The 27063-nt window shown below is 44.9% G+C and overlaps 1 protein-coding gene across 4 annotated transcripts in view; it reads right to left on the bottom strand.

The window, feature by feature from the left end:
* ESF1 (ESF1 nucleolar pre-rRNA processing protein homolog) overlaps positions 1 to 27063 on the bottom strand; it is a 109574-nt gene that overhangs the window by 77754 nt on the left and 4757 nt on the right. For 3 of the 4 annotated variants that reach the window (XM_029593557.1, XM_029593559.1, XM_029593560.1), the window contains exons 3-6: positions 25347 to 25699; positions 22337 to 22450; positions 7402 to 7502; positions 245 to 397 (exon numbers count right to left, since the gene is read on the bottom strand). In XM_029593557.1, the coding sequence (XP_029449417.1) occupies positions 245 to 397; positions 7402 to 7502; positions 22337 to 22450; positions 25347 to 25699 (721 nt within the window). The remainder of the gene's footprint in view (positions 1 to 244; positions 398 to 7401; positions 7503 to 22336; positions 22451 to 25346; positions 25700 to 27063) is intronic. The other variant, XM_029593558.1, reaches the window with a different exon arrangement.

A 27063-nucleotide genomic window follows, 5' to 3' on the forward strand; every position in this document is an offset into this window, starting at 1 on the left:
TTCTCTTTTTAACCCTGGTACATGTTCTTCCTTAGCAAAATCCACACATATAGAAAAAGATCAGTACCAGACCTGACAAATTCAATAAGGAGTGCTCATCAAAACTCTGGCTGATACACAAAAGAACTTTTCAATAGAAATCAGCATAGAAGTTTTTTTTTAATGGGGCAAAATATCAAACATTCAATCTACAATATTGTCTCCCACCCCTGAAAGAAGATGATTCGCAAATCACATGCTTTACCTCAGATCTACAAAGGAACAGCTACTTTCAAATTCCAGGCCATCACATTCCTCATAAATTTTATTGGCCGTGTCAGGACAGTCACACTCTACCACTGCGTAAAAGTATTTCAGTCGATTGAATTGATATTCCCTCATCTTCTCCCTGTAAATTCTACAGAAAACGAGGAAACAAAAGCAGAATCCACAGACCTTAATTAAATACATATCCACAAGCGCCCAATTAGAAACGAGAATGTAAATGGTCACCAAGGAAACATATTGCAAAACCAGCATCTTAGTCACATGTAGGCTCAGCAACAGGGAACTGTATGCATCCACCTCGTTTGCCTGCACAGCATCCCCAGACTGGCCAGCCTGAGAGCATAAGACCTGAACTGGGATTCAAATCCAGGTCACAGTGCTACCATGTGAAGGGAATTCAAAGGCCACCCATTTAGAAGAGGTTTTAAATGCTTTCAGATTTTGCTAATGCTGTTTTGTTTTTTTAAATTAAGAGCTGTGCCCCTGCTCCCTTTACTTGTCAGCCGTCAGTGGGCTCTCTGCGCTAGATTACACCTTTGTGCCTAGGTGGAAAATGCAAGCTGGGTAGACCAAGTGACTTTAATATAAGGAAGGGCAGGGAGAGAGCTAAGAAATCTCCAACCCCATCCCACCCCTTGACTGCTTGTGCATGGATGTTAGAGCAATAATTGCATGGCAATTTCAAACAGTGAGTTTTATGACTCTTTCAGCTGGATATGTAAATTATTGGTGTCTTGCACGTGCTCTGTTGGGGGATGGAGGAATGAGGGTAGGTGTCTGTGTGTGTGTGGGGGGGGGGGGGGGGTGGGGGTCAGAAGGATTGCAGAGGGTGTGTGAAGGCGGAGGTGAGGTATATGGTGTGGGAGTGGTGAGAGGATGTGTGTGTGTTATGGGGCAGTTGTGAGTGGTATTAGGGATGGATTGGGTGTGTGCATATGTCTGGAGGTGAGTGAGCAGGATGGATGGGTGGGTGGGTGTGTGTGTGTACACACTCCCCCCCCTCCCAACTTTAACCCACCACCCCTCCCCCCCCCCCAAGTATGTAGGGCTTGGGTTGTCTTTATGTATTATGGGATTAGCATGAGTAACTGGTGTGTGTCCATGAATAACTGAAGCTGTGTGCGCGTCAAGGAGTGGCAGGGAATGTGGGGAGTGGCTGGGTATGTATGTGGGGTGTGTGTTGGCAGTGGATGTAGAAGGTGCAGTGTGTGTGGGGGGGGTGGAGGTGTGTGTATAGGGGGACAAGGATACGAGTATGAGTGTGTGAGGGGTAGGGCTGGGGTATGGGTGTGTGTATGTATGAGTATGGGGGTATACATGCTTGTGTGTGGGGGGAATATAGGTGCATGTGTATAGGGGAACATGGGTGCTAGTGTGTCTGTGTGGGAGAGTAAGAGATATATGTCTATCGGACACTGGAAGTGTCATGGGGTGATGTGCATTCTTCTCTACCTTTACTACCCCTGTCCTTCCTCCCCAACCCCCAGTACCTCTGTCCTTCCACCAACCCCCTTCCCTTCTCACTCTCCCCCACCGTTCACTCTCCCATCCTTTTCCCTTCCCCCCCTCCTCCACCAACTCTGGGCTGCCCCTTTTCCCACCTGGGCCCCACATCATCAGCTGCTGCTGGGGTATGTGGCGAATCTGTTTCTGTGCAGTGCTGGTGGAGCTCAGGAAACCCCAGCAGCTATTCTTCCGCAGTGAGGGGGTTTTTTTTGTTTTTTTTTTTTGTTTCATTTTTCTGGTCGGAGCGGAAACCCCCCACCAGCTGCTTTGCTGCATTGGCTGCTGGAACCTGGGAATCGTCACCAAGTTTTCTGTGCCGGTGAGATGCCGCAGCTGCACTCTCTAGCCCTGCATTTTGAATGTTGGTGCTCCTCCCTAGCTGCCTGCAGCCTCTCCCTCTGCTCCAGGTGAGGTCTTGGAGTTGCGCATGCACAGATACGACGCAATGATTACCCAGAGCCCTAGTAATCTTATAATATATCGGGTATTGCATAACCTTTGCTTCCCCCACCGCAGCAGCAACCAGAAATCTGATAGAAACATGCAATATACCATTTTAATCAGCATTCAAAATAGAATTAAACATACAATTAGAGATTGGTGTGCCCACTGTTAGCTTGCAAAACAGCTTTAAAACAGAGTAACAGCTTTTTTTCTGCTTCTAGATGGAATTTTCAATAATTTTTTGGCTTTCTTGAGACAATTTCAGTGGTCAACTGCCACCAAATTCCATAAAACACTCATTGGCAGTCTTGCCTCATGTCCTCTGAACCCAGCTTTTGCTTTGAACTAATTTTTTGGCAATACAGTTTTTCATAATACAGGTTGCTCCAGCATCACACGCTTGACGAAATGCAATACACTTAATACGGTCAATCTGTTTTCCGCTATCGTACTTTCTGGCCATAAATAATAAATTTAAATAATGCGTAAGGTACTGTTAAATTCCAAACTGAATGGCCTACAAAATGGTACAAAAATTATATTAATCCAGTGGGGGGCTAGGGGAGAGGCAAAGGTTATGCAATACCCAGTAAAGAGATATAGTAATTTTAATAAATGCAACATAAACAATGGTGAGAACAAAACTAGTGATGCCCCAGCAACCTCTCCAAGAGCCCATTGGCGTGCAACTCACAGAAGAGGGGATACACCCCGAAATTTTGACCTGCTTCAGTGCCAGAAAATCGATGCGGCTCACTTTCTATGAAAAATAATTTGTGAGTCTACATCAGGTTTTCAAATGAATGTTTTCTCCTTGCCTATTTTAATTGTGAGCATTTGTCTTCGAATTGCAGGCAGTTGCAATTTCACAACTAAAGTCATGGGAGCCAATGGCTGCATCTTTACTTCTGTTCTCAGAAGGACTGTCTAGGGTCAGGGAAGGAACAGCAAATCTGAACACAAGATAAATCCTCATCAAAGCGATGGAAAGCCTTGTGGACACTAGTGATCACACAGTTACCTTGTAGTGAAGGTCAAGTGCCACAGTGTGAGAAACACTGGCCACCTGGCTATGGGAATTCTGCAGCACCGCATGTAATTAAAAGGCAGATATGCTGAGCATAAATTACAGCATTGTGGGCTAGCATTAGATCACTGCCCGTACTAATTTTATTTTTAACTATTAGCTTCTTAGCTGAAAAAACACACCAATCTGAAACTGCTTTTAAACTCAAAACCCCTAACTCTTCCTAATCTTGGTATTACCATGTTAAACATGTTTTACTGTAATAACTGGGGGATAATTTTATAAGAGCCCACCTATATTAGGCATCAAAAACACATGTAAATTACACAAATTTTCAAGGTGGACTTATGTGCTTAAGTCCACTTTGAAAATTATCCTACCAAATTTAACCACACCCAATTACCCCTGCACAAGGAAAGTTCACACACACACACACACACACTTCTGGAAATGCAAACATATGCACCCGGATCCAAACCCTTCCCCTCAACTCCCCCCGGAATGCCTCTGCACGATCCGGGTAATATTCTGCACATTCGTTCACCCACATATCAGGCAGCAATTTTGTTATCGTCCTCTCTAAGTACTTACTAGAATTTGTCTTGACTATTTCATGACTAGATTAAAGCATAGCTCCCTCTAAGCTGAGCACATGAGCGATTGCTCATACATTTCAGAGCGTCACTCACAGGTTCTACGTGGTCGCTCACATTAAGTTTTCTTTGTGCTATATACAGAAATGCAATGCTAATACTGGCACTCAAAAATTGTTGGTTTAAAATAAATTGTCACTCATATAAAACCAATAAATTTGCACACACCTGGTCACTCCTTGGAGGGAACATTAAAGTAAGCTCCATGGAGCAGGGACTGACTATTTTATATGTCTGTACAGTGCTGCATACACCTGGTAGCACTATAGAAATGTTAAGGATATGGTGTTGATAATCAGACAGCATTGGTATGTGCTATCCTACATCAGGTCTTCAAAGATTTCCTTAAAATAGCTTTTCCCCCATGGTAGAAACATTAGCGAGATGGTGGTACACTCTTGTCTCCCAGCAACGTCTTTTGATTCACAGCCAACTTGGAATGGTTGTCGGGCTTGCGGACAATGCTCCAAGTGTCTCACTACATCAGCGTGCACAACATGGACACATGCTACCACAGGATGTGAGACTATTTTAAAGGGTTCAACTAACTACTCTACTGCTGGAGTACTTTATTTGATCCATTGTCCATACAATTTGGTTTACATAGGATGTACTAAACGGCCAGTGAGTATAAAGTTAACAGAGCACAAGAGTTATATCCATACAGCAAAAACTACTGCTCCATTGTGCTACATCAAGGACATCAATCTCAGGATTTGACATGGATTGTTTTAGAACAAATATCTTTTAGTGACAGGGGTGGAGATATGTAGAGAAAACTTATCAGAGAATAGTTTTGGATTTTCTCATTATGTACTGTGAGCAGTCATGGCTTGAATGAATGAATCTCTGGAGTGGCATTCTTTATTATAAACAAGCCGTAAAGCCCGTTAAAACGGGCTACATCCCTCTGTCTCTCACCTCCCCCTCATTCTCTCTCCCCTCACTCTTCACCACCCCCCTCCCCCACCCACTCCTCTCCACCCTCCCTCTCCTCTCACTCAGTCCCCCCTCTCCCTCACTCCCTCCCACTCAGTCCCCCCTCTCCCTCCCTCCCACTCACTCAGTCCCCCTCTCCCTCCCACTCACTCCCCCTCTCCCTCCCTTCACCCACCTCCATTTCCTCCCGGCGCCGTAAGCGCGACTTCCCGCAACCCTCACCCGGCTCCATTAACTCCTCCCGCTCCTGCCGGCAGATCTCGGGGGGGTCACTCCCGCGCGCGCGGCAGTGACCCCCCCGAGATCTGCCGGCAGATCTGGGGAGGAGAAGCAGCGGTGCCGCTACTTCTCCTCCCGCTCCTGCCGGCAGATCTCGGGGGGGGGGGGGCGCGGGAGTGACACCCCCCCCGAGATCTGCCGGCAGATCTCGGTGGGGGGGGCGCGGGAGTGACACCCCCCCCCCCGAGATCTGCCGGCAGATCTGGGGAGGAGAAGCAGCGGCACCGCGCGCGCGGCGCCGCTGCTTGTCCTCCCGCTCCTGCGGCCCCACCGCCATTTTTTTTTTCTGATCGACATCCTTGCCCGCACATGCGCAGTAGAGCTGCGCTCTACTGCGCATTTGCGGGCCGTCGGTCACAGACCATTTATAAGGTAGATTTTCAATGGCTTAGTTTTAACTTAAGTATTTTCCTTTGGGTAATTTTGACATTTCCTGATGTCACTTCCATTTCCCTTAAGTAAAGCATCTTTATAGTTTACAAAGACTTTCAAATTTGACAGAAGGACCATTGTAAGACTGCTACAGCATTTATTCTCAATCTATGTAGGTTTACAAAAAGGATAATGCCCCTTCCCCACAATGCAGGATTAATGAAACATGGCACCATGTTGGGACTCTGCGGGATCAACATTACTTTTTAATATAAGTTGATTTATTTGGGACATGTTACTCATATTTTTTGAAAGACACTGGGTATTTAATTTTATTTGCAATATATAAAAATTAAAAAAATATTAAGAATCACAAAATATTAATGTGGACCTTTAAGGTTGTTTGCATTATATTGAGGCTGATCTACATAGCAGTCCTACATACATATTAAGGCTTTCTATATTCTCTCTTTTTTTTTTTTTTTTTTTTTTTTTTTTAAATACTGACCAGGACAATTGTTGGGTTCTTTCCTGGCTGAGTACAGAGAATATCTCTGGCTGTGGAGGGAGAGGGCATATATTGTCACCACTGCACTTGGCTTCCTGTAACCGCTTAATTCAGCTAAGTCCACGCCAGCTGAAGTACCAGCTACCGCAGGGGTCAGGAACCTATGGCTCGAGAGCCAGATATGGCTCTTTTGATGGCTGCATCTGGCTCGCAGACAAATCTTTAATAAAAAAGTAAAAATCTAACAAAATCCCCCACCCTCCTGATGCCCCTCAAGACCTCCAAAATTAATTTACTACAACCCCCCCATCCTCCTAACCCCCCCCCCCAAGACCTGCCAAAAGTCCCTGATGATCCAGCGGGGGTCCGGGAGCGATCTCCTGGACTTGGGCTGTCGGCTGCCAGTAGTCAAAATGGCGCCGACAGCCCTTTGCCCTCACTATGTCACTGGGGTCGACCAATGGCGGCGGTAGCCCCTGTGACGTAGTAAGGGCAAAGGGACGTCGGCTGCCAGTAATCAAATGGCGTCGATGGCCCTTTGCCTTTACTATGTCACAGGGGCTGCCGCCGTCATTGGTCGACCCCAGTGACATAGTGAGGGCAAAGGGCCGTCGGCGCCATTTTGACTACTGGCAGCCGACAGCCCAAGTCCAGGAGATCGCTCCCGGACCCCCGCTGGATCACCAGGGACTTTTGGCAGGTCTTGGGGAGGGGGGGGTTAGGAGGATGGGGGGTTGTAGTAAATTAATTTGGCAGGTCTTGGGGGCGTCAGGAGAGTAGGGGGTTATAGTAAATTAATTTGGTAGGTCTTGGGGGAGTCAGGAGGGTGGGGGGTTGTAGTTAGTATGGCTCTCACGGAATTACATTTTAAAATATGTGGCGTTCATGGCTCTCTCAGCCAAAAAGGTTCCCGACCCCTGAGCTACCGGATCAAGGCACTGATCTGAAGAACCACGGAAATCACCTCAGGAATTCTCAACTGGGAGGAACCATTATGTATCACCGCAAGAGAGCGAGCAACTCAAATCTCCAATTAATTCTCACCTAAATTTTGAAGCAATCCCCAGTAGGGAAATACATGTCCACCATCTGCTAGAAGATAGAGAATACTGGCAGGCAGATGTCACTGCAGGAGTATATATACTGTGACATCAGTTTGCCCCATCTCCATCTACTGGTATATGTGCATAACTCACTGGTCCTGAATCCATTTGTCTAGATGCTAGGAAAGATACTTTTTAAAATTTGCTTATCTAGAGCACAAGACCTTAATGCTCTAGAAATCCCTTGTTTGATGTACTCAACTGTTTACTTAGCTTTTTGACCTATCTGCTGCTGCATGCTAATCCCTCTGACACTAGCTTACCTCTCTTGTGTCTATCCTACCCTAACACCAGATAACATACTTTGGGTCTGTTGTTACATCTTCTGCAAGACTTGTAAGTTCAACAGGTCCACGGAGCTCTTCTTGCTTCAATCTATCCTTTCCATACTCTGAAGGGTAAATCTACAGAAAAGAGCATTAAAAAGCTCAGCTCACTAAACAGAATAATATCACATCACTTGAAAATAAAGCTGTAAGTGTCAGCCCCCATGACTCAGACCATAGTACTATGCACCGTGGCGCAGGGGCTCTGTGTCGGAATCCAGGTCACTCAGGGCTGATCAGGACTGTGTGCACTGCAGACATATAGGGAGGATGGCCCCTACTAGTCAACAAGTGACACTGAAGGCACATTTTGGAGAATGCGCCCTGCCAACTCTTGGGCCAGAGAGCATCTCCTGAGCTGTCTGAACATGCCATGCGTAGGTTGGTGGGCAGAGGGGCAAAGGGCATGGCAGAAACCATTGAGGAGAAAAAAAAGGGGGAAAAGGTTAGATGAATATGGTCAGCTCCTTGGATAAGTCATGGCACAGACATGTGCCATGACTTATCCACAGACATTGGACATGGGTTCAAGACTCACGTCCAATGGGCCAGAGGTGGTGTACCCAAGCTCTGAGTTAGGATGCGAGTGGACAAGATAGCTGCTCCTATTATCAGAAAAGCAATACTTAGGGGATCAGTGTCAGAAGAGACTTCTCCTCCACAGCATGGTGAGTGAGGGAACAAAGTCACAAAAACATCTGGGAAGGGAAAGGTTTATAATGGGGGGGGAGAGAGAATGAAAAAACAACCAAACATAACAACAAATACAATAAAGCACCATTGCATCAGAAATTACTGCGAACAGTTTTGAAGGGACTTATCTGAGTCAGTGTCTTAAACTGTGGAGGAAATCACCAACATATTATATTGTAACAAACATTCCTACAACAAAATGAATGTGGAACCAAAGGAAATATTTAGAGAAGGTGTCAGGCCTCCTGTATTCTGTGTGTGTTATATACTCCTGGGGGAATTCTGTGCAAAAAAAATTGAAAATTCTGTGCACACATTTTCTAAATTCTGCACATTTATTTTTCAAAATAACACAATATTTTTCGCAAATTATTCTGCATTTCAGTGCAATGAGTGTCCCTGGCAACTTGGCTCATCTGCCAGCAGTATTAATTGCTGCTGCTGGCAGATAAGCCAAGCTGGCAAGTACTGCTGCAGTTGTTGCTAACCTCTCTACCTGAGTCTCCCTGCTCACTGTCTCTCTTACATATCAGACATATGCTTTCTCTCACATGCCATCTGTCACACACATGTTCTGTCTCCCCACATACAACTCTCTCTCACATACACACACACACTCTCCCAGGTAAACACCTACACACTGCCTCACAACAAACACAAGGGCTCAAACATACACTCTCAGGGCCAGGGCCTCTTCTTTAGCCCCTCTTCCCCCTCCCCCCCCTTCTTTCTCTCTCTTTCTCCCTTCTCTTTCTCTGTCCCCTCCCTTCTCTCTCTCCCTCTTCTCCTCCTTGCTTGCTTACCTTGAGCCGCCGGTGCCGTGCTGCGATGCCCCCAATCTCCATGCTCCACCTGACTTCCCCTCCCTTCTCTTTTTCTCCCTCCATCTTCTCCTCCTCTTTTTCCCCTTTCCCCTTCTCTCTCCCTCCCCTCTGTTCCCCCCTTCTTTCTGAACATAAGCTGGCAACAAATTCCATGATACCATGACACTATATAGCAGCAGATAAGAGCCATAAAGGTCAATCTAATCTCCTCCGGTTAAAAACTAGCCTCAAATCCGAATAGGGGTAAGAGAAGTGGGAGGTAAGGGTCTAAGAAGTAGGCCAAACGTAGGAAAATAAAAATGTCTATGCGTTACAGTCTGAAAACCAGAGCTGGCTGGCTTGCTATGCACCCCAGTTCTGGGACAAGAAAGGCTGCACAGACACCAAGCACATGGAGATCCAGTCCTAGTTTTCCCCACCGCCTGCACTGCTGGGACTTGCGATTTATTTATTTATTTTTACAGCTTTCAAGGGACTCGGGAGTCCAGCCCCAGCGTTCGACAGGGGGAAGCGAGATAAGAACAGGCCGATCTTGGACAGTGCTGCTGATCGGAAGCTTAACGGGACCCAGTCGTTGCAATACCCTCCCCCCCCCCCAGCGGGAACAGGCGTGTGCCCGGCCGGCGCTTGTGACCCCTTTCTCCCTCAGCATCCCTGGCCGCGGATAATGCACGCTGCAGACAGGAAAAAAATAAACTGTAGGCTTGAGCATCTGCCGCTACCTAAGCCAAACCACACACCGTCGCTGCTCGCTTTCTTTCCCCTTCTCTCTCTTTCCCCCTCCCCTCTGTTCCCCTCCCTTCTCTCTCTCCCTCTTCTCCTCCTTTCTGCTTGCTCCTCGAGCTGCCGTTGCCGTGATGTGATGCAATGCCCCCACTCTCCCTGCGCCACCTGACGTCGCTGTCCCAGATTGGCTGCTGTCCGTGCGCGGCATGCTTCCAGGGGTTTTTTTTTATCCTTTTCCGGCGTGGGAGGAAATCGCGAGGGAGGAAATCTGCGCGGGGGCGATGAAATCTGCGGGAACTGCGACGAGTGAAGAAATATGTGAGGTGAGGGAGGAATTCTGCGTGAAGGAGGAATTCTGCGCAAATTCTGCATTCCGCAGTAGTGCAGAATTCAACCAGGAGTAAAGTTATAGCTTAATCTTGCACTGTCCGATGGGTAAAGAGTTAGTCCTCTGGGAACTGGATGGGAAACACCCTCAATGAATAAGATTGGTCACTACTGCTGTAAGCTGGATTTGAACCACTGAACTAGAGGTGATGGTTACTTAGATGTGAAAGGCTGTGTAATCCTGTGCCAGTTCCTCGAATCATCCTACCCCTTTCTTTTGATTTGCTTTAAATGTAAAAGGTCTGTGAATTTTAGGTCTCATTTTTTTTGTAAGTTGTAGATTCTCCCTTACAATTTTGTGACTCACAAACAAGGTAACCCAGTACTGTCCTGACCACAGATTGAGAACCAGTGATTTAAAAACTTAAGATACTCGTTATCTCATAGTTATTTAGCTGTCTATGTGAAATGAGTTGGTGGTATCCGTCCAGTTCCCACAATTTAGCACCAGCGCAGTTAGTCCCAGCAGACAAGCCGATTGTTCAGGGATAGAGACAGACTTACCCTCTCACCCCTACAGGAGGTCCCTCTAAAAGAGAAAAGGGTTGAGCCATTTCCGTAGGGCAATATATGAGGGAAGCTTGCACAGCTACCTTGTTCTGTGGATAAATAGAGGCCTTCCACTTTCCAGTACTATCAATCTGGCAACTACCACAGGCATTAAATGAACTATGGAAATAGCAAATTAAAGCTCTAGTTGCTGTTCCTTGTGGTCTTGGGCAATTCACTTTACCTTCCATTTCCTCAGGTACAAGCATAGCCCTAGATTCATCATTCTGCTATATTTATATATATATATATATATATATATATATATATATTTATATTTATAGCAGAATGATGGTCTACGAACAAAAAGGGGTGGAGGGAGGGTGATAGTTTCCAGCGCAGCCAGCTGCACACTATCCCCCCCATAGCACCACGGGAAAAGGTGTAGTTATTTCGAGAGGTGGTGCCAGCGATAATGCAAAAAAACATCACCCGCAGCGCTGCCAGGACATAATTCCGCCCAAACGCTTTCCCTTCCCTTAATTTGAATAGTACTGCCACGATGCGGCCGGGATCGCGTGCGGTAGGGCGTTATCGCATGTGATAAGGCCCTGACACACGCAATAAGGCCACATCATAGCTTGATGAATGACCCGGGTAGATTGTAAGCCCTCTGGGCTATGGCAACACCTCCAGTACCTGAATGTAATCTGCTTTGAAGTGGAGAAAAGTGGAATATAAAAAATCAGATAAATTAAATCAGATAAGTACACAATAAATTATACATGTACAACTACTAAAATATTAAAACCAAGGAAAATATGTAAGGGACTCTTCTCCTTGGTTCTGAAAGCAAACACCCAGATGGCACAGAAAGCAATCAGCAAAGGGCGCGCTTTAAAAATAATTTACCAATCATTTTGTAACTACTCCTGCTTCTGCTGGCGGCTTACACACCACCAAAAGTGCGAGACAGGGACTAGAATCAGCCCAGCAACTGTGAATCTGAAGCATTACACTATGAAGGTACTAAGTAACATAAATGCCAATCTATGGATCATGAATGGCACATTAGTAGAAATAATCCCAAACCAAAAATAGTTCCCACTACTGTGTAAGGAGGAGGGACCTCAGAACAGATTTTTAAACTCCATGGTAACTTGAATCTCTTGGAGTCCTGTAAGCTGACAAAAGTGGTGCAATAATGGTTATGAACAGATTGTTAATTTTTTCAAGATAGTCCAAACAATTATCTGTCCAATCAGATTATATAAAGTTGAAGCTAGATCCCACCAAAAGACTCCAAAGCTTTATTAGGTGTTTAACAGAAGAGGGAATACATCATGGATATTTGACAAAGAAGGCGTTTGACTCTGTTAATATTAAGTTTCCTCAGATGCCTATAATATATATTTTACCTAGGATACACAAGAGTCGAGTAAGCCACCAGGACTACAGATTGTATCAGCAAATGAGTCTTTGATGGAAGCAGTATCGGTGTATGTGGATCAACTCATCAAGGATTTTGTGGCTATTACTCAATGTGTTCGAGGCTCGAAACAAATTAAAATTTTGGAAGAAACAGGTGATAGTTCTGATTGTGTATTAGTCATTCTAGATGTGTCTGAGTTAGATATAGATGAGGCAGTGATTATTATTAGAGAAGTGTTGGATACTCGGGTATGTCCACATACAGTAACAGATTTCATTGTTAAATTAGCTAATTTAACGTTGAAAGAGAATCATTTCGGGAGGGGAGGCAAGATTGCGGTGTGAACGACACACGAACAATCGCTCTCCATTTTCTTTTTTATTTCCTGGAAGAATGCTGCTAAAAGAAAAGGAAGGGTCCGTGAATACCCTCCTGACACCTCCCTTCCCCACTGGACAGTGATTAATAACGACGTTCGATGCTGGGTCAGCAACATTAGAGGGGGTACCTGTCCCCGCTATGATATCCAGTGAGGGAGCGTCAGAGTCACTTGCGGAAGTCACTCTCAGTCCTCCTGACCTTCAGCTCCCGTCGACCCCAGCAACTACTGGCTCTCCGTACCAGACCGCGGGGCACAGTGATGATGATGTTCGCACATCCACGGAGGAGGGTCTAGACGGAGCCATGCTGGCATCTCCCATGCTTTCACCGGGCTCAATGGAGACCATGGGGTTTTTGGATCCCACGGTTCGTGCTGTCTTCTCTTCCCCAATTAAGTCTTTGGGAGAGTGTGAAAGACAAGTAGCAGTGCTTAGAGAAAGTATTTCTGGAGTGGAATCTCCAGGACATATGGGTGAGGTTTTTTTTTGTCTTCCACCCAAGCCGGCAACTGTTACACTTGATGCTCTGTGGGACCTAATAGCTGGACTTGGTTGTTCAATGAAAGACCATCATATGCAAATAGGAAATCTTATCCAACAGGGTAAACTTAATGGAAGGTAAACTTGAAGGTCAAATTAATGATATTAAATCACAAATGGCTACATCAGAAGCATCTATATCTAAGATCCAGTCTTGTAACATTAAAATGAGTAAGGATTTGGCTAATTGTTCCCATAGGCCGGAATTTCTTGAATTACACAAGACATTTGAATCTTCATTTTTTGAATTTTCCCAGGGTTGTGGGAGAAGAATCCTACCACACCCTAAAAAAGTTTTTCCTGGATGTTTTGAAATTTGAAGAGGGGAATACCCCTTGTATTAATAAAATGTTTTTTCTCCTGAATAAAGAAAGGTTCCCTCAGGAACAATGCTCTGATGCCATAGCGAATTTAACACAAGTTTTGGAAGATTCTACAATGGAGATTTATGAACGATCAACTCTCCTCGTTTCCTTTATTTCTGAACAGGAACTGGGCGAAGTGATAAAAAGATATTTCAAGAACATTTCTGGTTCTTTTTATGGACAGTCTGTTCGAATCCGCCTGGATTTTGCCCATGTGACACGAGAGAGGAGACGTAATTTTCTCCTTTTGAGACCTCAGATTACAGCCTTGGGTTTTTCTTTTGTATTAAGATACCCATGTAAATGTTATGTTTTTTTCTATCCTGAACAACTTAAATCATTTATCAACTCCAGGAATACGTAGTAAATTTGGTTCTTACCTGCTAATTTTCGTTCCTGTAGTACCAAGGATCAGTCCAGACCGCTGGGTTGTCTCTCCCTTCTAGCAGATGGAGTCAGAGAAAAAAAAACTGAAAGGCACCCCCTCTTACAATGGTGTGCCACCTGCGATCCTTCAGTATAACCCATACCATAGCAGAATGAAAAATATCATAACCTTTAACATAAGAGCCAATGGCTGTAACAAACCACTTAAGAAAAAAGGAAACTGCATAATGTGGAACTTATGTACATAGAGGGAGCATAACTATAAGCAACCTGAATGCTATCTCGTTGAGAATATTCTGCAAAAGGTAAACTATACCAAGCGGACTCTCCAGACTCCAAGGGCGGGCATCTGGACTGATCCTTGGTACTACAGGAACGAAAATTAGCAGTAAGAATCAATTTTCCTTTCCCTGTACGTACCAGGATCAGTCCAGAACGCTGGGATGTACCCAAGCTACCTTAAATGGGATGGGACCTGGAGAGTCCCGCTTGGAGAACACTGCTGCCGAAGCAGCCGACATCTGGATCCCGGATGTCCAAATGGTAATGCCTCGCAAAGGTATGTAAAGATTTCCAGGTAGCTGCCCTGCAAATCTCCTGAGGCGAGACAAAATTGACTTTCAGTCCAAGACACTGCCTGAGTCCTGATTGAATGCGCCCTTAAACCATCCGGTACTGAATGCCCAAGCCCGATGTAAGTCGAGGATATGGCATCCTTCAGCCACCTGGCAATGGTAGCCTTAGAAGCTTTGTCCCTTCTTCGGGCCACACCATAAGACAAACAGGTGATCAGACAATCGAAAGGCATTGGTAAACTCCAGATAGTGAAGTAGGATCCGCTTCACATCCAACCTATGTAATTTGCGAGCCTGAGGCTCAGAATCCACTGTCTGATTCAAATGAAACCCCAAGACTACCTTCGGCAGAAAGGAGGGTACTGTTCGAAGGAAAATTCCTGAGTCCGAAATCCGTAGAAAGGGCTCCCGACAGGACAACGCTTGAAGCTCCGATATGCATCTAGCCGACGTGATAGCCACCAAATCGCCTTGAGAGTCAGGTCTTTCAAGGTAGCCCGCTTGATAGACTCGAAGGGAAAACCGCACAAGCCTTGGAGAACCAGGTTCAAACTCCACGAAGGACAGACCTGTCTAACCAGAGGATGCAGATGCTTCGCACCCTTGAAAAAACGTGACACATCCGGATGAGTTGTGAGGGAGATGCCGTCAATCTTTCCCCGCAAACATCCAAGGGCCGCCACCTGCACCCGAAGAGAACTGCACGCTAACCCTTTCTTCAGTCTCTCCTTCAAGAACACTAGAATATGTACAACGGAAACACTCCGCAGCGACACATTCACCCCGCTGCACCAGGTGTCAAAACCCTTCCAAACCCGAACAAAAGCAAGAGAAGTGGATTTCTTGCGTGCCTTCAAGAGGGTTGAAATGGCGCTTGTGATGGGGAGGGCTACCCACCAGTGCTGATCACCTTGTAACAGCTAACATCCAAGGTAAAAAGACAAAAAAAAATTGAAAAAAAACTGCCTTTGAAACTGAGAAGAGATTTCTGTGGGGAAAGCCATGATTCTGAGACCCGCCCCCTCCCCTGACATCATCGCAAACGGATCCGGGCAGTTTGAAAGGTGCCAAGCCAGCAGGCGCCGCGCGCCAAAGGGGTGCGACAAAGGGGCACTCCCCTTTGTGTTATTTGTTTAATATGCTCCTTGTTATACCTTTTGCTTAATTGTTAAGAACTTTGATTTTGATGATTTTATTTTTGTAATCTCTTAGCCTCAGGTACAAAAATTTTAGATTGTAAGCCCTTTTAGGGGATAGTGAATTACCTATTTTACCTTATTGTAAACCGATGTGTTATCTCTTTTTGAAATGAACATCGGTATATAAAAATCGTAAATAAATAAATAAATAAATAAATAAAATAAAACTGTATCAGGGTAGCCTCTTTTCCTCAACTGCCACCTCTCATAAGCCAGGCTGCTAGACAAAAGCGATCCACTCAATCGAAAAATACTGGACCTTGTCGAAGAAGATTTGGTAGACAATGGACTCGAAGTGGGCCATCGACTGCCAGATTGACCAGATCCGCGAACCACAGGCGCCATGGCCATTCCGGCGCTACGAGGATAACTGGCCCAGTGTGCATTTCTATGCACCTTAGAACCTTGCCCACCAAGGGCCAGGGAGGAAACACATAAAGCACGATGTCATGAGGCCACGGGAGGACGAGGGCATCGACCCCTTCCGATCCGTACTCCCTTCGGTGACTGAAAAACTGAGCCGCCTTTGCATTTCTCCGGGTCGCCATCAAGTCCAGGCGAGGCACACCCCCACTGACGAGCCAGGAGTCCCATGACTTCCTTGGACAACTCCCACTCTCCGGGATCCAGATGCTGAGGACTGAGAAAATCTGCCTGAATGTTGTCGACTCCGGCTATGTGAGAAGCCACCAGACAGACTAAATGGCACTCCGCCCAAACTATCAGACGGTCGGACTCTGCGGCTATGGGACAACTCTTGGTACCTCCCTGCCGATCGATGTAAGCCACCACTGTCGCATTGTCTGACAACACCCGCACTGACCGACGGCGAACCAAAGGAAGAAAACGGCGCAATGCCAGACGCACCGCCCTGGTTTCCAAGCGATTGATGGACCATTTCGCCTGTTGCCCCGTCCAAATGCCCTGCGATGCCTGGGTTTGACAAACCGCTTCCCAACCAGAGAGGCTGGCATCTGTCGTCACTATCATCCATTGAGGTTCCTCCAGGTCCATACTGCGCTGCAGGTGGGCCAGAATCAAACACCACTGAAGACTGGACCGGGCAGTTTTCAAGAGCGGCAATCGGATCTGGAACTCTTCCGACTTCGGATCCCAACGAGAATGCAAAGCTCTTTGCAAAGGCCTCATATATGGGTGAAGGCCCAAGGGACTAGTTCCAGAGTAGACACCATAGAACCAAGCACTGCAAGTAATCCCACACTCGGGGTAACGGTAGAGACAATAGCCGACGAACCTGTGCCACCAGCTTGGTGGCCCGCTCCTCCGTGAGGAAGACCTTGCCTATCGTCGTATCGAACTGAGCCCCACGGAAGTTCAGAACCTGGGACGGAATCAACTGACTCTTGGCGTAATTGACGATCCACCCAAGAGATTGTAGGAGGCGGAGCATTGACTGAACCGCCGCTTTGCACAGCTCCTCCAACTTCGCCCGGATCAGCCAATCGTTCAGGTAGGGATGTACGAAAATCCCCTCCCCTTCCATAGCGCCGCCGCTACAGCCACCATCACCTTGGTGAATACGAACGGAAGGGCCTGGAACTTGTAATACTCGCCTAAAATCATGAACCTGAGGCGATACCGCTCGTTGATCTCTATGTGAAGATAGGCCTCTGTCAAGTCTAAAGAAGCCAGAGTGGATGGCCGCAATGACCGAGCGGAGGGTCTCCATGCAAAAACGAAGCACCCGGAGGTGCCTTAAATCACCTTCTTGAGATCCAAAATTAGGCAGAAGGAGCCCTCCTTCTTGGGGACCACGAAATATATGGAATATAACTGCTGGTTCCGATCTCCTCCTGAGGGACCAGGAGGATAGCCCCCAGAGCTGCCAGCCGATGCAGAGTCTGAGTTACAGCCGCTCGCTTCGCGTGAGACCCGCAGGGAGACATCAAGAACAGGTCCCACAGCGGGTAAGCAAAATCCAAAGCGTAACAGTGTTTGATAATGCCTAGCACCCACTGGTCCGACGTAATCTTGACCCATTCCTCGAGAAAGAGAGAGAGGCGGCCGCCTATTACAGGGACAGAGGACTAGGCCAGCATACTTTCATTGTGAGGCCTTACCCCCGGAAGATCCCTGAGGACTCCCGTCCCGGGGAGGCCTGCGGCCTCGAAAGGAAGAAGGTCAAGCCTGCGATCTCTGCGACAGCTGCCGGGACGTATAGGAAGAAGAGAAGGCCCTGCCCCGATGAAACCAGCGCTGGCCCCTGAATCTAGGGTGAGCCAAACCAAGGTCCTAGGAGTTCTAGGTTTGTCCTCCAATAACTTGTACACTTTTGTTTTCGCCTAGGGACTTAAGAGCCTCCAGGTCCTCTCCGAACAAGAATTTCCCCTTAAATGGGAGATTGCCCAACTGAGTCTTGGAGGAAACATCGGCCGGCCAGTTGCGTAGCCACAGGAGCCTTCTGGCCGAAACCGCAGACGCCATATTGTGCGCTGTATAAGCCATTGCTGCCTCCAACTATCAGCTTGCTCAGCTTCTGCCGGAGGCAACTGCTGCGTGGTAAGCATCTGCTGTACCCATCTAAGGGTCGCCCTTTGCATGAGGCTACTGCACACCGCTGCCAAAATACATAAGGCCGAGACCTCAAAAATGCACTTGAGAAGGACCTCCAGTTTCTGATCCTGAAGATCCTTAAGGGCAGTTGCCCCTGCCACCAGGATGGTCGTAAGTTTGGTGACAGCCGAGACTGCTGCGTCCACTTTGGGCACCTTAAGGACTGCCAAGGCATCGCCCGGTAAAGGGTAGAGCTTTTCCATAGCACGTCCCACCCGGAGGCTGGCCTCGGAAGTCTCCCACTCCCGTGTCACCAGCTGTATCAACATCGGGTGAAATGGAAAAGCCTTCAGAGGAGCGTTAAGTCCCCTTTGGAGACCTCAGTGCTAGGTTGCGGTGCCTCAATATCCAGCTCCTCCAGCACTTTGGGAATCAGATGCTCCAGCTCTTCCTTCTGAAACAGCCTAAGAACCCCGGGATCATCCCTTTCCACTGGGGCGGCCTCATCAACGTCCCCATTCCCAAAGAGAAGGTCCTGCACCCCAGGACCCGGTGGATTTGGAGCTGAAAACCCCGAGGGAGTAATGGCGTTCCGGCCAGACTGCCCCTAGAGGTATCCAACCCCCCTGATGGCCTGGGGACCTTGGGTGGAGGAGGTACTGGTTCCTGCAACTCAGCTTCCACTTCTAAAAAAGCTTTGTGCATTAGAAGCACAAACTTAGAAGAAAAGGAGGAGTGCTGACTGTTTAAGGCCCCCCCAGGGGAGGGGCCATATTGGGAGGAGAGGCAGGCACTAGGTCGGCAGGTCGCACAGGGCTCAAATTAGGAGGTGACAGTGTAGGAGGGATCTCCCCTCCCCCTGCAGCCAGCTCCTCTTCCTCCCCTCTTGGGGAAGGCAAAATGGTCGCTGTTCACGTGTTAGATGGGGATGGCCCGGCCCGAGCGCAGCGGGAGTGCAACCCTGCATCTGCCCCTCGAGACCATGCTGACAGGTTTCCCCTGGCACTCCTCGATGGTCCTTCACCACCAGGGAGACATCTAGCGCAGAGGCCATCGCGGGAGAGCCGTCGACCTGACTCTCCGCAAGCGGAGTATGAGGCACCCCGCAGCATGGCAGAAGGTAAGGTCAGCAATCCGGCATCAAAAACGCCCCTCCGAAGCCCCTGGAACCTGCACAGCAAGAATTTAAACCTCTAAAGGTTTCTTTTTGGTTTTGTTTTTTTTTTTTGAAACGCTGTCAACCAGTGGAAAACCGGCGTCCCTGGGACCACTAACACTGCAGGGCACACCCGAGGAATGCGTACATCTCAGGGTGAAGGGAGGAGAGGGACCGGCCCACCAGTGAATCTCCCCACTTACCAGTCGGCGGGGCTCCGGGAATGCAGCTATCGGGGTGTCCCACCCCAGCCGAGCCTCTACCAAGATGACTTGGGAGGAGTATCCAACTTCAGCAAAGATCAAAAGTAACTAACTTTTTTTTTTTTTTTTTTTAATTAGCTTGATGTAGCCAAGGAATCCTTCAGAAAGAACAGGCTTTCTGGTAAATTCAAGTTAAAAAAAAACCCCTCTTTTCGTTTTTTGGTTTTTTTTTTACAGGATCAGGACTGCATGGTTCTGTCACCCTCATCTGCTAGAGTCAGAGAAAATACTGAAGGATCGCAGGTGGCACACCAGTGCAAGAGGGGGTGCCTTTCAGTTTTTTTTCTCTGACTCCATCTGCTGGAAGGGAGACACAACCCAGCGGTCTGGACTGATCCTGGTACGTACAAGGAATAGCTATTTCTCTCTCTCCTGGTAATAATTAGGTTTTAAGATCCAAAATGTATTAGTTACTGACTATGTGTTAAGCCTTGTTTCTTTGAAAATATTTTTTCTTCTATTCTCCTTTGTTTTCTGCCTTCCTCCTCAACCAAAATTTCCTTACTGGAAAATGATTTATCATTATATTCTATCTTATTTGTATAAGCTGGCTGCTTTTTTGTTTTTCCTCTGATATATCATTTTTGTTTTCCTAAGTAAGAATTATCTTGCTGGTCTAATGTTGAAATAATGGGAAAAAAAAAAAAAGGAGAATCATTTCATGTTCGAAGGAACACTTTATAAGCAAATTTCCAGAATGGCAACAGGAGCAACCTTTGCACCTTCAGTGGCTAATTTATATATGGCCTTCTATGAGAAGCAGTGGATTAAAAAAAAAATCACCTTTTATTGATAAAAGTCTGGAAAAGTTATACCAATGATGTGCTGATGTTTTGGTCAGGGACAATTCAAGAACTTGGAAGTTTTCGCAATTGGATTAATACATGCAAAGCCAATATACAGCTCAATATGGTTTTTGATAAACATTGTATTTCTTTTTTAGATTGAGAAATATATAAAGATGAAGAAGGAATGTTGAAAACAAGTTATATGTTAAACCAACTAACAAAAATCAAAGTCTACATTATAGTAGTTTTCATCCGATCCCAATGAAGAATAATTTACCAATTTCAGAATTTTTTAGATGCAGAAGAAACTTCTCTGATCTAAGCATGTACAGACGAGAAGCCAAGAGGATTGAGAATAATTTGTCTAGGGGTTATCCAGCAACCTGTGTCAGAAAGGCTTATAAAAGAGCAAAATTTGTCAATAGAAATCTGTTACACAAAAACATACTGATGGAAATGTGCTCACTTGTTTTACAAGATATTCATCATTATCATCAGAGATAGATAGGATTATCCGTAAACAGTGGTCTATTGTGCAGACTATTCCCTGCTTCAAAAATAGCGAGATAAGGATGACCTACACAAGAAGTCATAATTTAGAGGAATACTTGCCACCATCAGCTTTATCAGAAATTGATAAGTCAACTATCTTACGTTGCATGAATCGAAAGTAAAAAGTCATTTTAAGTGTGGACATTGTTCGGTATGTGAAGTAAATATTCAGGTTAAGTCATTTGTGAATCAAATACAAATAGGAAATATGAGCTAAAGAATTCTTCCAACTGCTCAACATCATCGGTGATTTATATAATTAAATGTCCATGCCAACTAATGTATATGGGAAAAACAAGTAGAGCGCTACAAACTAGACTGATAGAACACAGAAGCTGTTTGACATTAAAGAAACTAATTGAACCAATGGTGAGAGAGTCATTGTAATAAAGAAAATCAAACTTTTGAACAACTGCAATGTCAAGTGATTGAAATGATTAAGAAACATCCTCAAGGTGGTAACATAGAAGTGCAATTATTAAGAAAAGAATAATGGATGTATTGGTTAGAAACTATGGAACCGAAGGGACTTAATACACTTGAGAATGGAATATTTTATAATGAAAATGTATCTACTATGAATGAAGTGGTATATATCCTTGAGGAAGTAATAACAATGGATGTTATCGGATAGAGACTGTGGAATTAAAGGGACATAATATACTTGCAGAATGGAATTGTTTGTGATGGGAATGCACCCAATGAAAGTGAACTGATGAACGATATGTAAATGTGGATTGGAAGGTTTGGCTGAGAGAACCATTGACTGTGTATAAATTAAGATATTGAAAGCATGAATCACAGTTGCTCATAATACAAGTAAGTGCTGACTACTGAACTGATGTGTGTTTGTTATATTGCATATTCTTGCTTTGATATTTAGATTGTATGTCCATAGAAATAACCCTGAAGCAGCTGAAAAAGTGAAATGCTGCCAGCGTCGAGACCATTAGAGTGGGTGGCACAACAGTCATTGCTGGAATCATTAGCAGGAAGAATCATTCAGAAAAGCTGAGTACAATATTTAAAAGCTGTTGTTGCAGATAGACATTTGAACTATGAGATATACGACAAGAGTTGTTATCCTGTGGATAAATGGACTGAGCTTTTATTGAGTCGCCATTGATTCCTAATTAAAAGGATAGACACCAGTTAGGAAGTGCACAAATATGCAAAAAAAAATTTTTTTAAATGGTATGGACCGATGATAAGAATTACAGGACTCCAAGAGATACAAGTTACCATGGAGTTTAAAAATCTGTTCTGAGGACCCTCTTCCTTACACAGTAGTGGTACATGTTTTCTTGGGAACTATTTTTGGTTTTGGATTGTTTTTACAGATTAGTTCTCGTTCTCTTTTTTTGAATTGACGCTAGTAGAAAGCCAACTACTATATGTCTTCTGAGCATGCAAATATAAAGCCAAACAAATTTAATATGAGCAAGAATACACTTTCTAAAATTAAGTGTATCATGAGGTTCCTGTGTTAGCCCACTTGGATGCATGGAAATAAGGTTCAAAACAAAATATCACCTGCAACTTGGCTGTTGACCTTTATCTGTACGTAAAAAGGAAATGGAAAACAAAACGCACCTTTTCAGCATGTTTCTATTTATATTTTGGAAGACAGAAGCATCCTTACCTTTACAGAAAAGATGATACCTCCCTTGGGTTTAAAGGAATTAAACAATGCAAGCAAATCCTTGGCTTTCAGTCTATCCCAATCCATATTGCAAACTGCCAATCTGTGTGTAATCTGTGAGCAAAAGAGGGAGGACAAATTTTCATATCTACATGTCTTCTGATTAACTATCGCTTACGACAACTCTTCGTTTCTTTGGTTGCTTTCTGTTTTACACTTCCTGTTAGTAACATCTCATGATATTTCTATACATCCAGGCAAACTAAATAATACATGGCTGATGACCATGTCCCTGAAATGCGGCACCATTTTGTTTTTTCTTTTTACTTTTCATTTGGTCCAGCAATGGTGAGCAAGAACCAAGGGTGCCTGAAAAGGGCAGTGCCTAGGGATCTTTATTAGGATCACTATTTAACTTGCACATTCATGATCTGTAAAAGGGAGCAATGAGGCTTGTGATTAAATCTGCGGATGACACAAAATTATTTAAAGTAATTAAAACAGAAGCAGATAGTGAGGAATTGCAGGAGGGTCCAGTGAGACTGGAGAACTGGGCATTTACATGGTAGCTGAAATTATATGTTGGCAAGTGCAAAGTGATGCACATAGGGAAAAAATAATCATAACTATGTGTACACAAGGCTGGGGGTCAAATTAAGAGTTACAAACGAGGAAAAGGATTTTGGAGTTAGTGTGGACCATTCACTAAAATCATCAGCTCAATGTGCACCAGCAGTCAAGATGCAAACAATGTCAAGTATAATTCAAAAAGGAATAGAGAATAAAAATGAAAATATCACAATGCCTCTGTAAAAATCTATGTTGTGACCACACCTGGAGTATTGAGTATTGTTCTGGTCACCTCATCTCAAAAAAAGATATAGCAGAACAAGAAAAGGTAAAGAGAAAGATGACAAACATAATAGTATGTACAGAACAGATCCCTTAGTAAAAAAAAAAAAAAAGGCCGAAGAAGTTAGTGCTCTTCAGTTTGGGGAAGACAGGAATGAGATGATATGATAGGGTTTATAAAATCACGAGTGGTTTGGAACAAGTGGTGGGGAATGGTTATTTACCTGTTCAAATAGTATAAGGAGCTAAGGAACACTCTATGAAACTGGCAGATTTAAAACAAATTTAGGAAAGTATTTTTTCAGTCAAGTCGCAATTAAGCTGTGGAATATTGTTGCTGGAGGATGCTGTCAAGTCTAATACAATAGATGGGTTTAAAATAGGTTTGGAGAACTTTCTGGAGAACAGGTCCATTAACAATTAATAGCCAGATATACTTGAGGCATCATCACTTCTTACTTCTAGGAACAAATCTCCCTTTTAGCTTCTTCCAGGACCTTCCAAGTGACCCAGACTGGTCAGGATCAGCAATAGGATATTGGGCTGAATGCACCCTTGGTCTGAACCGTCATGGCACTTTGTATTCTTATGTTCTTAAACAAACAGTGGAAGACAAAAGCTATACTGAAATTTTGGTCACTTCTGCAACAGATGGACATGAAAGAAATAAGGGATTTCAAAGACGAGCAGCAATTATGTAAGGTGAATGTAACAATCCAGGAAAGATTAGAATAACCGGGAATGTTTGCTAGAGAAAAGAAGGGATTATGAAGGGACAGAATATTGATACATAAATATTTAAGATCAGGCACAGATTTATACAAAGGAAAGATAGATAGAACTGGAAAAATCAAAAGGATATTTTTACTTACATCAAGAGGAACATGATTTAAAGTCTTGGTGCCTCAGGTACAAACTTACCCCTAGATTTATGATTTTGCTATAAAATTGCAAAAAATAGCACCCATGATAAAAGAGAGGCATGGTTGGGGTAATTTTCCTGATACTGCATAGTTATTTTACTGCATCGCATGTTAAATTTATCTCACTTTGCGATATTCACATTGCACACTGAGAAGTGCCCAGGCAAGCTTTCAACACACAGAGAGAGAGAGAGAGAGAGAGAGAGAGAGAGAGAGAGACACTCTTTTTAAGGCTCTCATATAAGTAAACTATTTAAACCACTATAAGAGGGGCAACTAGTAACTCGGAGTGAGGTTTTGGTGGGGGGCAGTTTTACATGCATAGTTGGAGGTACGAACAGCACAGTAGACATCACTGAAGATTTTATGGTGATTTGTAGTGAAGAAAGGTACACCAAGATGAGATCTGTACATTGTACTCTTAACCTAGTTTAATAGCAGCTAAGTACAGAGTGCATCAAGCTAGGTCGAGAGTACAATATACAAATCTCATGTTTTTATATCTTTCATCACTCCAAATCACATAACATCTTCACTGATGTCTACTGTGCTGTTCGAATCTCCGACTGTGCATGTAAAACTGCCCCCCAAAACCTAGGCCAGCACCAAATCCTCACCCTGAGTTCAGAATAGCCCCTTACAGTGGTATAAAAAGTTGCCTAATATATGTGCCTCACCAGAGGCTCTCTCTCCCCTCCCCTCCCCCCCCCCCCCCCCCCCTCGCCCAGAAAAAGGTGTAGTTATTTTCAGCGTTAAATCCCATGATAGCATGCGTTTTGCTATTGCATGCAACCTTAAGTACCCCTCATTTTCATAAACTCTGCCCAATCTACTCCCAATTTAATACATTTTTCAAATTTGCATACACATCTCGCGATGCCCTAACACAATCTGAAAAATGACCATCTTAGATCGTAAGCAATCTGGGGATAGGGAAATACCTACAATACCTGAATACAATCCGCTCTGAAGGGCCAAAAAAAACCCAAAATATAAATTTAAAAAATAAAATAAATAAAGCTTTAAAATAGTTTGTTGCAATACCTAATTGGGGCATTTTTCACAGAACAAAATAAATTAGACGTACTCATAGCAGCTGGCAATGTGTGCAGGACTACTATGAATGAGTGTCTAGGACACATGAAAGGAGGCTATACGTGATGAACAAACATTTATGTGCAGGTAAACAAGCACGAATGATTAAAATACCGGAGCAATCTGTGTGTGCAGATTACCTCATTTCCCCGAGGAGTCAACATATCCAGTTGTCCCCAGGCATGCTCAAAGTCCACCTCCTTCAGAAATTCTTCCTCCACGTCCTCATCTTCGGAGCTCGTTTCCACATTTCCTCTTCCCCTTGCTAAATCAGGTCCACTGTCACTTCCGTCTTCTTCCTCATCTTCTAAATCTGAGTCTGCTTCCTTTTCTGATGCTTCGTCCGGCTCCTCCTCATTAGGACTGCCTTCTGTTTCTCCATCTTCTGACGTCTCCTCATAACCAAAGTCATCTTCCACCTCTAAAGACGACTCATTTAAGTGGCTTTTGTCATTGTCTCTGGTAACATCAGTCTCATTCTCATTTTCTAAACCTCAAACAAAATTAATTTGCAAGTAAGAATAAATACCAGACTGACTTCAGCACATCATCTTAGAAAATGCAAATATGACATAAGCAAAAATCTAACGACCCTGCCTAATACTGGATTCCAGAAAATAAATTTTCTATTAAAATAAATATTTATCCAAACAGGAAAATATCCTTCAACTCATGAAGGACAGATATAGAAAAGTAATGTTTCATTCCTGTATTTATTGCTCAAAAGATATGCGGGCGGATTTTAAAAGCCCTGCTCGCGTAAATCCGCCCGGATTTACGTGAGCAGGGCCTTGCGCGCCAGCGCGCCTATTTTCCATAGGCTGCCGGCGCGCGCAGAACCCCGGGACGCGCGTAGGTCCCGGGGTTTTTGGACGGGGGCGTGACGTGGCGTTTCAGGGGCGGGGCCGCGCCCTCCGGAACCGCCCCCGGGTCGGGTCTCGGTGCGCCAGCAGCCCGCTGGCGTGCATGGATTTACGTCTCCCTCCGGGAGGCGTAAATCCATGGATAAAGGTAGGGGGGGGGGGGGTTTAGATAGGGCCGGGGAGGTGGGTTAGGTAGAGGAAGGGAGGGGAAGGTGAGGGGAGGGCGAAAGAGAGTTCCCTCCGAGGCCGATTTCGGAGCGGCCTCGGAGGGAACGGAGGCAGGCTGCGCGGCTCGGCGCGCGCTGGCTGCCCAAAATCGGCAGCCTTGCACGCGCCGATCCAGGATTTTAGAGGATACGCACGGCTATGCGCGTATCTTATAAAATCCAGCGTACTTTTGTTTGCGCCTGCTGCGCAAACAAAAGTACGCGATCGCGCAGTTTTAAAAAATCTACCCCATGGTATTTCATGCACGACAAAAGTCCAGTGGTCAGGTAGGAAATCCAGTGGTAATCACAAATAACCAGGCACACAGGATGGGCCAAATGGTCTTCATCTGCCATCATCTACTATGTAACAGAACTTTATTTGCTCACCAGTTTTCATCAGTAGACAAACACAACCATAAAGCTTGAGAGGCAATGTGGCTGCAAACCACTGGCCAGGGCTAACCATTAGGATTTGACCACCAATAGTCATCTACAATTGGTTAAATGGCCCCAAGTTTCAAAGAAATTCCTGCTACTGGATATTTTATGATCTTACAACTCAAAAGTCATCTAAAAAAATCTACTACTGTTACTTTAAAAATGAAATTCTCAAATGCATATTTCCATTAGGTTTCATAAATTCTATGTATTCCAAAATGTCATTTTCATAAGCACTACACCAGAATAGTCTATTTTACTTTAATTTCTGACTTCACTCACTGCCCATAAACACTTTCTATGTTCAACGATCCTCTGCACTTAGCTTAATTTATTAGTTTATTGGG

Source organism: Rhinatrema bivittatum, chromosome 3, assembly GCF_901001135.1.
Source record: "Rhinatrema bivittatum chromosome 3, aRhiBiv1.1, whole genome shotgun sequence".
Taxonomy (NCBI): Eukaryota; Metazoa; Chordata; class Amphibia; order Gymnophiona; family Rhinatrematidae; genus Rhinatrema; species Rhinatrema bivittatum.